The sequence below is a fragment of the Microtus pennsylvanicus genome, chromosome 19 (assembly GCF_037038515.1).
Source record: "Microtus pennsylvanicus isolate mMicPen1 chromosome 19, mMicPen1.hap1, whole genome shotgun sequence".
NCBI classification, from domain to species: Eukaryota; Metazoa; Chordata; class Mammalia; order Rodentia; family Cricetidae; genus Microtus; species Microtus pennsylvanicus.
In genome coordinates this window covers 427733-441681 of record NC_134597.1, presented here as the reverse complement: position 1 = coordinate 441681, position 13949 = coordinate 427733, and the positions used below count along the sequence as shown (strand labels likewise).

General features: G+C 37.7%; 1 protein-coding gene across 1 annotated transcript; it reads left to right on the top strand.

Moving 5' to 3' along the window:
- Nucleotides 1-6881: 6881 nt before the first annotated feature.
- Nucleotides 6882-13680, top strand: LOC142838487 (olfactory receptor 5G9-like). Its single transcript, XM_075953957.1, is given in 2 exon segments — nt 6882-7856; nt 13618-13680. Coding segments are annotated over 2 exon segments (1038 nt in total).
- The last annotated feature ends 269 nt before the right edge of the window (nt 13681-13949 follow it).

Here is a 13949-nt window from a genome sequence, read left to right as displayed (position 1 = left end):
GTCTGGAGAGACAGAGGCAGTAGACAGTAGATGCCTTGGGTTGACTCCCCAGCTGGTCTATCCCACTAAGGCAGTGGAGACCCAGTCTGCAAAATCAAGGTGGACAGTATTAAGGAATGGCATTGAGGTTTTCCTCTAGTACATACACACAAACATGCGCGCGTGCACGCACACACACACGCACTCAGAAATTTTAGAAATTCTACTTGGATATACTTTTATTGGTAATTCTGTAAATACAACTGGAAGTTTAAGATCCTGTATCATATATTAGAGAAATGTTAAATATGGCATCAAATTCTTACTGAATAATGAGAACTATAAAAATACTACAAAGGTGTATTTCATATGAATGTATTTCAGTCTATTTTCTAATCCCAATTATAAAAAGATATGGAAATATAACTGCACACTTGGCAAAAAGAAAAAGGATGGCCATTTGAAAGAATAGTAAAACATATAATTTTTATTTAATACTGATCTTCCAATGAACAGATAAAATAAATTCAGTGTATGACTCGTGCGAAGTCAAACGTGGCATCAAGAAAAAGAATGTAAGATGACAGATTGAGAAGAAAGAAAGGGTGTCAAAATTTCTTACAACTGCATTCTTCCAATAAATGCTTTCATGGAAAAGTAAGAGAAATGCTTTCTTAGAGATCATGGTGCCTGACAAACCTTCAGGGGCAGTGAAATTATCAGGAAATTGCATAGAAAATTAAGAATCCCCAAAGTTAAAATAACATAAAATTATTTTATATGATTTCCCATATATATGCAATCTTCTTTAAAATCAGTTATTATGATATATCACTGCTACTATCAAATCAAATAATAATAAAATGGTACATTTATCACAGTTTAATAAAGGTAAAACCTTCAAGACTATATTTTTGTGTGACATATGAGATAATCAATAGTAGAAACTATTCAAATCGCCTAGATTATTGTATATGATAGTCTATACAAAAATATCTGATTTCTACAGCAAAGTGCTCATTCAAAGAAAAAGCAGTTTGCCACATGATATGCCAAGCACCATCACATTTCAGATAGTTTAAATGACTTAATCTGTGTGGTTTATTAGTATTTTAGTGGCATCCTTATGCTGATGCTGTCTGGGTGTATTTTATGCAGTTAAACAGACAGATCTAGATTTTTTGAGTGCTCTCCATTGTAGAAATGGTTGGTTCATGTCTTACGTCCACTGTCACGCAACTTACTAGGATAAGTGTATTAAGACAAAGTGTAATACAGATCGCTACGGGTTCAGAAACAGTCTATTATTTATTTATTAATTATCTGAGTGTAAGCTGTTTGGAGTAATTCATTAAGTGGGTAATTGGTTTCAACTGACAAATCAATTGGTATATATTTCTGATGTTAGAAAATTATACTTCGATGATGCTTACCTTTTCCAAAGAAGCTAGCTACTGTGTCTTATGCCACATATATATTGTTTATTATGGTGTGGAAATTTAAAATTCTGGGGTGATTTTCAAGAATGTGGTATACTATTGCTACCAGCATCTCTATTTCATATTTATGCAAATAGGTTTAGAAAAAACTCATAGACCAACTGTAAATGCTGATAAGTCTGTGAGTAAATATCCTAGGGGTGGAAGACCATGCCCCCCCATTCACACCATTACTGTTTCTCCATCATGTTCCAAAACTTCCATCTATCAAAGCCCAGTGTACTCACTTCTTTAAGAATATCCTCTCTGCATCTCTTTTATCTACATTTAAAAAAAAGTGGTAATTTTCTAGAAGACAGAAGATCTGATTTTCTTCATTCTGGCAATTGTCTGAGACAAGTGACTTACAGATGATGAACCTCCCGCCCTGATAGAGCTAGGCTTGAAGAAAGAATCCCTGAACTTAACACTGAGTCACAGACTGCACAGAATAAGAGACCTTATTCAAGCTTTATATGATAATTCAGAGCCAGATCCCCAAAGAACTTAAGCCTCCAGGGTTTACACCTGAAGGGACAAACTTTAAATGATCTCAATAGCATTTTGGCCAAGTATTGTTTTCTAACTGTGTGTCATTACAAAGTGTGTGAGTGTGTGTGTGTGTTCCTGATCTATCCTCCTTATCATCATCTTTTCTTCCATCATCAGAGTGATATACTGGAAGCATTTGGGAAGAAGTCATTTTCTGTGTCCATTCTAAAACCATATCATTTAAGCATAAACCCCAACCCAGTTTTTCTTATTGTCATATTAAGTAAGCCAAGACTGTCCATATCTTTTTCTCCAGAATAAAGGGAACAATCTCTAGTTAATACAATTGCTAGACATGTTTACCAAGTATTTCTTAAATATAAAATACCAATTAGGTACTTCTTAATGTTGTTTATTATCATTATAGATTGGGAACATTGTTGAACAAGTTATTATTATACGTAAATATAAAAACATATTAAAGCAGCATTGGCTCCTCTCTATTTAAAAAAATAAAAACAGCTATTGAACTGCTAAAGAATCTGGAGCAGGTGAAAATTTACTTTCAGAAATGGAAATTGTCAAGAAAGATAAGAAGGTTTTGATCAATTAAAGAGGAAATAAAGACCAGGAATAGATTAGCAGAAACAGGAAAGCCAGGATAAAGAGATCCCATTAACGAGAAGAAAGAATTAGCAAGGGTGGCACAGATCACCCATCTCAATCAGCATTGTCTCTGAAACTTTTATTGTTCCATCAGGAAGATTTACCATAAAGTTCTACAATATTTCATTAGCAGCTCTTTTTTTTTACTAATGGTATTGATCTCAGGAAACAGTTTACTTAGATATAGCTATATTAACTTTAGACTAAGCATATTTTGAGCCAAAAAAAAGCTATCAAGCACAAGAAGACAATTCTGTAGTCATAGTGAGGCTAAATTATCAAGAAAATGTTGTGCTCCTAAGTGTTTACACAATACAAAACAGAGCCTTGAAATATTATGAAGCGAAAATAGATAGAAATCTGAGAAAAAAAACAAATGTACTCACAATTGATGTGGGAGATATCATTATAATTCTCTCAATAATTGACAGAACATTCAACTTAAGGATCAACAGGAGTACAAAGAACGTATACAATAACGTATACACAAATATTGACAGGAAATTTTCACCAACAGTACTTTTTTTCGTTTGTTTTGTTCTTTTCTATTTATTTATTTTTAAAACAATCTTATTTTACATACCAGTCCCAGTTCCCTCTCCCTCACATCTTCCCACTCCTCCCACCTTCTCTCCATCCCAACCCCCATCCCACTCCTCGGAGAGGGTGAGGCCTCTCATGGGGAGTCAGAAAAGTCTGCCACATCACTTGAGGCAGGACCAAGGCCCTCCTCCCTGTAACTAAGCTGAGGAAGGTATCCCTCCTTAGGGAATGGGCTTTCAAAGAGCCAGTTTATGCTCTAGGGATAATACTGGTTCCATTGTTAGTCTCACCAACTGCCCATGCCACACAGCTGTCACCCTCATCCAGAGGGCCTAGTTCGGTTCTACATAAGTTCTCCCCACTGTCAGTCCGGAGTCAGTGAGCTCCCACTGGCTAGAATCAGCTATTTCTGTGGGTTTCCCCATCATGGCCTTGACCCCTTTGCCTGTAATCTCACTCCTGCCTCCCTGTGACTGGACTCCAGAAGTTTAGACCAGTGCTTAGCAATGGATCTCTGCCTCTGCTTCTATAAGTTACTAGATGAAGGTTCTATGATGACAATTAAGATAGTCATCAATCTGCTTACAGGTGAAGGAAGTTTAGGCATCCTCTCTACTATTGCTAAGATTCTTAGCTGGGGTCATCCTTGTGGATTCCTGGGAGTTTCTCTTGTGTCTGATTTTTCATTCACCCCACAGTGGCTCCCTCTTTCAAAGTATCTCTTTCCTTGCTCTTCCTCTCTGTCCTTTACCCAACTTGATATTCTCAATCCCCTCCTCTGTCACCCTCCCTTCTCCCCACATGCTGCCAATTTACTGAGGGTAGGTTTGCTCTGACAAGCGTTTCAAACCGTCAACTCATACTAAACTTCAGTTACGTACTAGTAATTACCTTTTATTGACCACCTTTCCCCTTTGCCGCTTCCTCACTCCTGTTCCTTCATTTGCATCCTAAACAAATTATGCAAACTTGAATCATCATCCCCAGCTGTGCCTCTTAGAAACGAAAACTGGGAATTCCACCTTTGCAGCGGGCTTTGAAACCCGGCTCATGCAATTACAACTAATTGTCAGCAGAGGGCGACATATGCACACACAACGAGCTCTCCAGCTTCAAAGCACAGCACACCTGAAACTCAATCACCACTATTCAGACCATGCCACAGAACTCCTTTTCCAATGTAACTCCAAATACCCCGATTGTCAATTTTGCTCCTGGCTTTAAAACCAGATATTTCTAAAAAGCTGACACCCTAAAGCAAAATTATGGTTAGCTGGTTTGCACGCTCTAAATCACCTTTTAAGACCTTCAGAAGTAGGATTTACTTATTAAGATAGTTGAATGTTTATGAAGTCAAAATACATGTTTACAGGAAGGTTGCAGGGGTTTCATCGCGATGCTTCGTTTCATCGCGATGCTTGTCTCTTACACCACAAGCCCCGCCCTCTTCAAACAAGACTCTTTGAAGATACAAGGAATGTCTGATCGTACCAATTGTAATGTAGCTAGTCAGGAAAACAACGATTGAGAACCAAGTCACTCTTGAAGGAGCCCTCTTGTTATACCAGACAGGAATGAGATCAAAGTATGGTGCTGTCTGACTAGATCCATTGAGCTCCTTAACTTATATTTTAATTAAAAACTTTAAAAACAACTTTTACAACCATCTTTTGCCACACTGAGAATGGAACCAAGACCTTGAATATTCTTGACTTTTGCTCTACCATTGAACCACATTCTGAGCTCTTTTCACTGAAAAAAAAATATATATTTTATTCTGGGTTTCTTTTTTTTAGAACATATAATCAGCATTTATTATTTAGAAAAAATGTTTTTAAAAGAAAATTGTTAGAATCATAAATAGTATTTGATTGCCAATTTCAGAAATGCTGGCATACAAAAGATTTTCACAATAGTCCGGAATGGAGTAAAACAAACGTTCATTTATTTGGGGATGAGCTCACAGTAAAGGTAGTGATCTGCAGTTCTCTGTGTGTGCTGGGAACTGGAACCAAATCCAACATCCAAGAGGGCCATGCATGCTTTTTGTCTTCATTTATAGTACATAAGACCATACCCAAAGTTGGTTAGTATCTTAAAGGCTACTAGGTGAAGGAATTACTTCGCTTTTTTGTCTAAATAAAAGAGTTCTAAGCTTAATACAAAACTATATACAATAAGAACAAATATCAAGTATTGTCCTTGGAAAAGAAGAGGCAAATCATACATTAAAATCTGAATTTAAGATGAATGACAAGGGGGAAATGGTCTAATTCTATTCTTCTACTTGAGGATATTCAACTTTTTTAGTACTAATTGCTAAACACACTGTCATTTATTTAATTCACAATTTTAACAATTTGTTATTTTTTTTCAGGTATTTGACTAGGTAGTTGGTAGGGTTTTTTTGTGCTTTTTGGAAATTACTTGATTGCACTTCCTGTTTACTCAGGTAATTTATTTCTTTTCTCAGTTCTTTGATGGGGTTGAAGACTAGATAGTCATAGTTACTATCCTCTCAACACTTAGCCAAGCCTTTTTTAAAATATAAGACTTAGACTCCATTGGATAGGACAACTATTGAAACACTTAGTATATGTTTCTTGTTTGATGTTCATGCTGGTCATTCTGGGTTTCTTGATGGTGAATTTAACTATTGATCTTTATAATGTGATAGTTTCCCTCTGAAACTTGTATTCAGTTTTTTTTACTTTTCACACTGTTTATGCTTTGTTGAACAGTTCTAGCTCCTTTGTAGTGTTAACTTTTATCACCGACAATCTCATGTGTGTATATAATATATTTTGATTATCTCCTCCCACACATTTTTAGCACCCCTTCCATACCATCAGCACCCCAACTATCTAAGTTGATTTTTCAAAGATTTCTAGGTAGAATTTTGCTGAAAGGTGACATTTTTCCTAGTTTTTATTTTTGTAATTACTTATTTCAAAGAGATTTGTTTTAATTTGTGTGTGTGTGTGTGTGTGTGTGTACACTCATGTACACAGGTATCCAAGGAAGTCAGATGAGTACATCAGATTCCTGGAACAGGAGTAATAGCTGTCTGGGAGATTCCAAAATGGGTGTTAGGAACTGAACTGGGATCCTCTGGAAGAGTAGTGAGTGCTCTAACCATGAGCAACCTCTATATCCCTAGTCATTTTTTATAATTCTTTTATTTTCTTCATAGCTTTTATAGAGTGTTCAATCATGTTCAATCCACAATTTCTACTAACCTCATATGACATGATCAGTGTCTACACTATATATTTTCAGGGACATTCTCCTTATTCAGTTAAATACTTTTCCAATTAGGATCAAACCTAGAGTCTGACATTTACTAAGTAAGGTGTTGTTTCACTCAGCTTCCACCCAAACACAAATCACTACTTTTATGTCTAGTTTGAAAAGTTTATATTGAGAACTACCTTTCCTTGAATTCTTTTAAAAATTTAATGAAAATAACACCAATGCTTTTCCCTTTTGACTGTAATTTTACAGGTAATGTTGAACCCTTTCATACTACACCCTCATTTTCTATATAATATTTTAGCTCATGTTATTCTTCTGATAACACATATTTGATTTGCTACTATATTTTGTTAATCCTAAAATTCAGTGCTGTAGCTTCAGTCTGTAGTTTCTTCTCTTGCGCATTATTGAGAGACGTGACTCTCCTATAGTTTTTCATTTTTCTTTCCATAGAAACCAACCTTACAGATGGCGTATGACAACTGCACAAGGGTCACAGAGTTCATTTTCATTGCCTTGAGATACCACCCTAAGCTGCAGGTCTTCCTTTTCCTGCTCTTTCTACTGTTTTACCTGGTTACTATGACAGGAAACTTGCGTATGATCATTTTCATTCGTGTAGATTCTCATCTTCACACTCCCATGTACTTTTTTCTCAGCCACCTGTCATTTGTACACATCTGCTTCTCATCAGTTGTGGGCCCCAAGATGCTCACAGACTTCTTTGCAGAACGGAAAGTCATCTCTTTTATGGGCTGTGCCTTGCAGCAATGGTTCTTTGGGTTCTTTGTGGCCATCGAGTGCCTTCTCTTGGCATCCATGGCCTATGACCGCTATGTGGCCATCTGTAACCCACTGTTGTACTCGGTGGCCATGTCCCAGAGACTCTGCATACAGCTGGTAATGGGACCCTATGCTCTTGGTTTCTTCAACACCATGACTCACACTACAGCTGCTTTCTGACTTCCCTTTTGTGGCTCCAACACTATCAATCATTTCTTCTGTGATATGTCTCCAATCCTCTCCCTCATATGTGCGGACATACGAATCAATAAGCTGTTGGTGTTCATTGTGGCTGGAGCTGTGTTGGTTGTCAGCAGCACCACCATCTTAATCTCCTACTTCCACATCCTCATGGCCATCCTGAGGATACGCTCTGCTGAAGGGCGGAGGAAAGCCTTCTCCACCTGCTCATCCCATGTCACAGCGGTTTCCATTTTGTATGGGACTCTCTTTTTTATCTATGTGCGTCCAAGTGCCATCTCTTCACTGGACCTCAATAAGATGGTGTCTGTGTTCTACACAGCGTTGATTCCCATGCTCAATCCACTCATCTACAGCCTGAGGAATAAGGAGGTGAAAGAGGCCAAGGGCAGGACAGTCACCAAGGCTAAATTCTTCCTTAAAACTAAATTGTCATCAAGAACAGAATATAGGGGCTGGGTGGTGGTGGCACATGCCTTTAATCCTAGCACTTGGGAGGCAGAAGCAGATGGATCTCTGTGAGTTTGAGGCCAGCCTGGTTTAGAAGAGCTAGTTCCAGGACAGGCTCCAAAGCTACAGAGAAACCCTGTCTCAAGAAACACACCCCCAAAACAACAATAACAACAAAACAAAAACAAAATACAAAAACCAACCCCCCCAAAAAATACCCAGAAAATAGATTCAAGGCAAAGCTGGTAGACGTGATCGAATCTACCTAGACATCATCCTAACATAATAGTTTGCAGAATTTGTAATTGGCATAATTGTCACCTTCCTTATCCTTCCACATAGCTTTTGTTTTACTACATAAAATACATTTTATTTTATTAAATAAGTAATTGAGCTTTATTTAATCATGTAACTACGAATGTTAAAACTCACTACATAAGTGTGTTTTCTCTCTTGAATATATTTATTACTGTAATCAAAGTAAAATCTAATAAATACAGAAACAACAGATATGAGTGGTACATTGTAGCATGTATATCCCTTTTTCCTACATATAAAATTGAAAATAAGAGGCAGAAGACTTTGCTTAGAGTGAAAGTAATTTCAATTAATTTTTTTCTCATTTATTTAGTTTTTTTTCTGTATAATTTATTTTCATGCTAGCTTTTGTGTTTGTACATCAAAACAAAATAAACAATAGTTGATGAAGTTTATAGAGAACTTTACTAACTTTATGCCAACTTGAAAAACGTTAAAGAGTTAAAAACAAGAAAGGAGCTATATTTGATCAAAATGTCTTACATGCTTGTATGAGATGTTCAAAGAATAAAATATTCCAGTTACTTTGAAAAGACTTTACTTGAAAGTGACGTCTCGAAATAAATCAGAATCTATCATTATTTTTAATTATGCTGGTTGTATATAGTATGAAATATAATTATTTCAATTATATGCCTCTTAACAAGATCTATAACTGAGGAGATAAAAACAGGTGAAGTATGCTGTAGTGATACAAGGAAAAACCAGACTGTGGATCTATCTCAAGCCCTACTCAAAAGGATTTCACAATGAGGTCGCTGGGTTACAACGTGCCTGGTCAGGAGACACTGGTATAAAACAGCATTGTGGCCCAGCATGCCTGGTCTGGAGATTCTGATGTAAAACAGTATCATGGTCCAGCATGCCTGGTCAGGAGACCCTGGTATAAAACAGCATAGTGGTCCAGCTTGCCTGGTCTGGAGATTCTGATGTAAAAGAGCATCATGGTCCAGCATGCTTGGTCTGGAGACCTTGTTGTAGAACAGCATCATGGTTCAGCATGCCTGGTGTAAAACAGCATCATGGTTCAGTGTGCCTGGTCTTTAGACCCTGATGTAAAACAGCATTATAGTCTTCTTTTCTTCAGAGCACAGTCGGACTTGCTTCAAGTGTTGGAGTCCCTCTAAATACAGCACTTTGCCATGATTGAGGATAGACTGGTTTGGGTTCAGACTGGTTGCTCAGGCTCTCTCAGGAGCTGCAGACCCAGACAGGTCAGAGGACACATAAACAAGACTGTATGCTGCAATTATCTCGGAATGAAAGCCTGGATTCTGAGCCAAGTTGCTAAGGAAATAGAACAGTGCCAATAGGGGAACATAAAACGGAGTCATACTGTAGCTCAGAAAGTTCTTCCATTTAACTTCTGTAATTTATTTTTTTAAACAATTATATGGAGGCTAGGATGAGCAATCTCAGATATGAGTGTGCTTGCCACTTTTGGTAAAAAAAAAAAACAAAAAAGTGACTGCTTGTTACCTTAAAAAAATCCAAGCTTGGGCTGTACTTGACAGCAAGGTTCTTTGAATCTGTGATTTTTTTTCAGAATTCCTGTCAACCATGGCACACACTCCTGTGTCACTGGTAATCCATTGACATTTTGTCACAGTGCTGGGCAAGCTTCAACTCCGTGCTCACTGTCTCCCCATTTTCTCTGTCTCCTAACTGGTCTGCCACTGAAAACTCTGGTACCCAATCCAATGTCTTTAATTGTATAAAATGATAAAACAGTATGAGAGAGTCTTATATTTTCATCCTCTAGTTTGTAATTCTTCAATTGTGTAGTTAACCTGGTGTTTTAACTGTCTGATTTTTTTTTAAGCTGAGAACCCTTTCGGCTGTTGGAAGGTACAGTCTCCTCCCCTTGCAATTGTGATAAAAATTCATCCTGTATGGGGACCAAGTTTATATTTATTTATTAGGTATAGTAAAGTTTTCTGGCTTTTAAAATATGATTATTTTGAACTAGGATGTCTCTGATAGCAATTCCTACCAACAGTAGGACTTCCTACAGAGAAGAGGACCTAGATCCACTTCAACTGGTTAATAGAGTAAAAATAGCTTATAGAGCTGGGAAGACGGCTCAGTGGGTACCGTCAGGACCTGAGTCCAGAGCCCTAGAACTCATGTAAAATTGATGCAGAATTTCACGTCTGTGGGGCCAGCTTCCTTGGGAGGTGGAGACAGAGAACCTTCCAGAAGTGTGTAGGTCAGCTACTCTGCCAGTAACAATGGTGAACAATATGAGATTCTATCTCAAACAAGATGGAAAATGCAAGTGGATGATTGAGGCTCTCTTCTGACCTTCACATATGTAACTAAGCTTGAACATACACGTACATGCACATGTACACACACACACACACACACACACACACACACACACACACAGACAGACAAAACATGTGGGGGACTCTTAGAAGAGCTTCCAGGGAAAGCAAACACACCTGCAATGTTTCTACCGTTCCAGGCTACTCAATGATGTTTCTTAGTCATAGGCAAAGGAATAGCTATTTATGCAGGATTTGTGTTTCTACCTCATTTGCCACCATTGCTATTGCTTCCTTTACTTGGTTAAGAAAAAATAACTGTATATACCCTGTGATCTACATTCTTCTTTCAGGTGACACACTTACTTTATTTTTTTCTTCCCTCCCTCCCTCTCTCTCTCCCTCCCTCCCTTCTTTTTTTCAGGGTTTCACTATAGTTTTGGAGCCAGTCCTGGAACACATTTTGTAGACCAGACTGGCCTTGAACTCACCAGAGATCTGCCTGCCTCTGTCTCCCTAGTGCTAGTGCTGGGATTAAAGGACTGTGCTGCCACCTTCTGGCAGCAACTGAATTTCTAACCACAGAATTTGATGTTATGGAGTACATTCATATATTGATTTTATTTTTCTATGATTTAAATGAGAAAATATACAATGCTATTTAACTAAAACCCTCAAATAAAAAAGAAACAAAACAAAAGCTATTTTGCTAACTTGACCAACAGTCAATCATACACCCACACTGATTACTGGAGTAACGAAGCTCTGGTCAGGACTCATGTTCACTGGGGTGACTGGGGTGGCATTGGGGCATGACTGGTTCAACCAGTAAGGGTATTGGGTTACTCCAAGTATCCACTATGACTGATCCTATGACTCTATATCACTGTTTCCCAAAAATGTGCGTCTCTTTTCATGTTGACCAAAGGTCAGAGAGTTGGAACTAACCTCTATTCCTTCAAGGTTATTGTGTTTCTTCCTCAAAGGTCCCACCTGGATTTAGACCAGAGAGTCCTGCTCTTTCAAGGTTATTGTCAACAGCTGTGGCTAATAGCCAGGCCTTGTACTTCCAGAAAAGAGAAGTAGATTTGCTGCTACCTCAAACAAAAGTCTGCAGATCCAACAAAGTTTCAGTTCCTTTAAAGAGATAACTTTGGAATCTATCTGGGGTTTACAGAATGGTCTCAGGTGTGAGTGTGACTTGTTTTGTTCTAGCAACAGAATGTTTAACTATGGATGTAGCCTGCAACCTTCAGTTTGTCTGTTCATTTCCTTTTATCATATTAATTCAGTTTTTGTCTTACTCCCACCTTTTGAGGTTAGGGTATTTAAAGCAATTGGAAATTAAAGGCAGGAGGGTATTCACAACATGAACCATTTCACAGAACTAATGAGAAACTCTCTTTTTGTCTCCCTGTATCTCTTAAGTCATCACCTGCTTGGGAAATATCAGGTGTGTTCAATAAAGGCCTTCCAATGTTGTGAAATAGCAATTTCTTACTATGCTTTTGCTGCATCTGGCCATTAGATGACAGCATCAGCATAGAAACGACATTTAAAATGGCCTATCCATGTTTCGTTCCTGTAGTATTAGGAAGATGACAGGCTTGGAGATTTCTTCCATCTACATTGGCATATAAGCTGGAGTTGTCATTATGCAAGTCTTATTCACAGACAATGTTGTTGAAATTTCATAGATATAGCATCCTTGTCATGTCTGAAAGACACTTTATTACAGAAGATGTTCCCCTGACTGTTACAGTCATTCTCTTCCTGCAATATCCCTCAACCTTAGGTGTAAGGGTTGCGTTGTAGGTTTACCAGTGAAGGCTGGGATCCCTACAGTTGTTCTATACATTTTGATCACTTGTAGATTTCTGTAATCATCTCCATCTGTTGTAAAAGGAGCTTCTCTAACTAAGGGTGAGAGATACACTTATATTGAGAGATTTGGATTGCAGATTTTGCAAAACTTGAGCTTGAATATCTGTCCAGCTTGGCAACCTTCTTCTTTGTCTCCCATAACTTTATCTCTGTTGGTATACACTAATTCTCTCCAACTATTGCTTTGCTGCATTTTTTTTCTTTTAGGATTGATTCTTTGAGCTTTCAGATAAATGAATTTAATACATATGTAAAGACTGACTCTACTGTTGCTTGCTGAATTAGGTATAACCTTGCGACAATTAATTTCTAGGAATAGGATTTTTGACCTAAATATGTCACCTATAGCACCAATAGGATTCTCAAATGCTGATAAATACATATTTGCAATTGACTGTCTTCACTAGTTTCTTTCTGCCACTATGTTCAACAAAATACCTTTGACTCATGCCTTATGAAAAGAAAAACTACATAAGTAATTGTGTGTGCTTAGATGTGTGTGTTCTCTTGTGCATGTATGTGTAAATGACAGAGGTCAAGGTTGAGTGTGTTCCTCTATCAGCCTCCACCTTCATTTTGGAGTTAGTCTCCCAGTGAGTTTGTGGCTTTAATTTCAGCTAGACTAGATGATCAGTAAGCACCAGGAATATGTCTATGTCCACCCCATCACCCTGAGATTACAGATGTGTGCCACAGGACCCAGCTTTTAGTTTGTGCTGAGAATCTGAACACAATTTCTCATGCTTGTGCAGTAAACACTTTAAACACTGAGCCTCTTCTCAAGCCTTTAGATATTTAGTTTTGGCTGATAATTTAAATACTAGTGAATCAAGTTTCAACACTGAAATTATAGGATCTGTTTCTATTTTTTTCTGGAGGAAAGGGCCAAGAGCAGAGCTTCTTAGTCTAGAGTCAATCAGTTGGAATTGACCAGAACCACCTGATCTAGTTGCAGTTAAGAGTGAGCCCAGGATTGAGAAGGAAAAAGGGAACTACATAATGGTGACATTTTACATGTATTGATTTCTTTTATGTACCATGCACACACTCAATAATCATCTTGTGCAATTCTTCAGTGATGAATCAATAACTTCCTTTTACATGGAGGGAATGAGAATTCTAGAGTTTTTGACAGTTTCTCCAGATCAAAAGGTGGTATTTCAGTGTGACTATCTAGAAAGACTTCTGCATGATGAAGATCTGAATTTCACTTTCTCCTACAGCTTTCTGTTTTTAGTATTTGATCTGTTGGTTTTTGTTAATTGAATGTGTTATGTTGTATTCTGTTTTGTTTGTAGGGTAAAGAATCAAGGGCTAAGACGACAAGACATAAGTTAATGAACAATAATGTTACATATTGACCTTTCTGCCTTTCATCAACCTGGCTGTCATCAGAACTGAAACCTCTTTGCTATCTACCAAGTCCTGGGAGATAACTTCAGAGCTGAACACCAATTAACACCCAGGAAGTTTTAGTTGTCCCTATTAATTGGTTCCTCTGAAACTTGTTTAGAAGTGTGACAGATCGTTTATTTAGTTTTCTAATTATTTGTCTCTGAGCACCCAATAAGTCTTAATTATGCTCACAGCATCTTGTTAGAAAGATCTGTAGGAATTGTTTGTCTTTGGA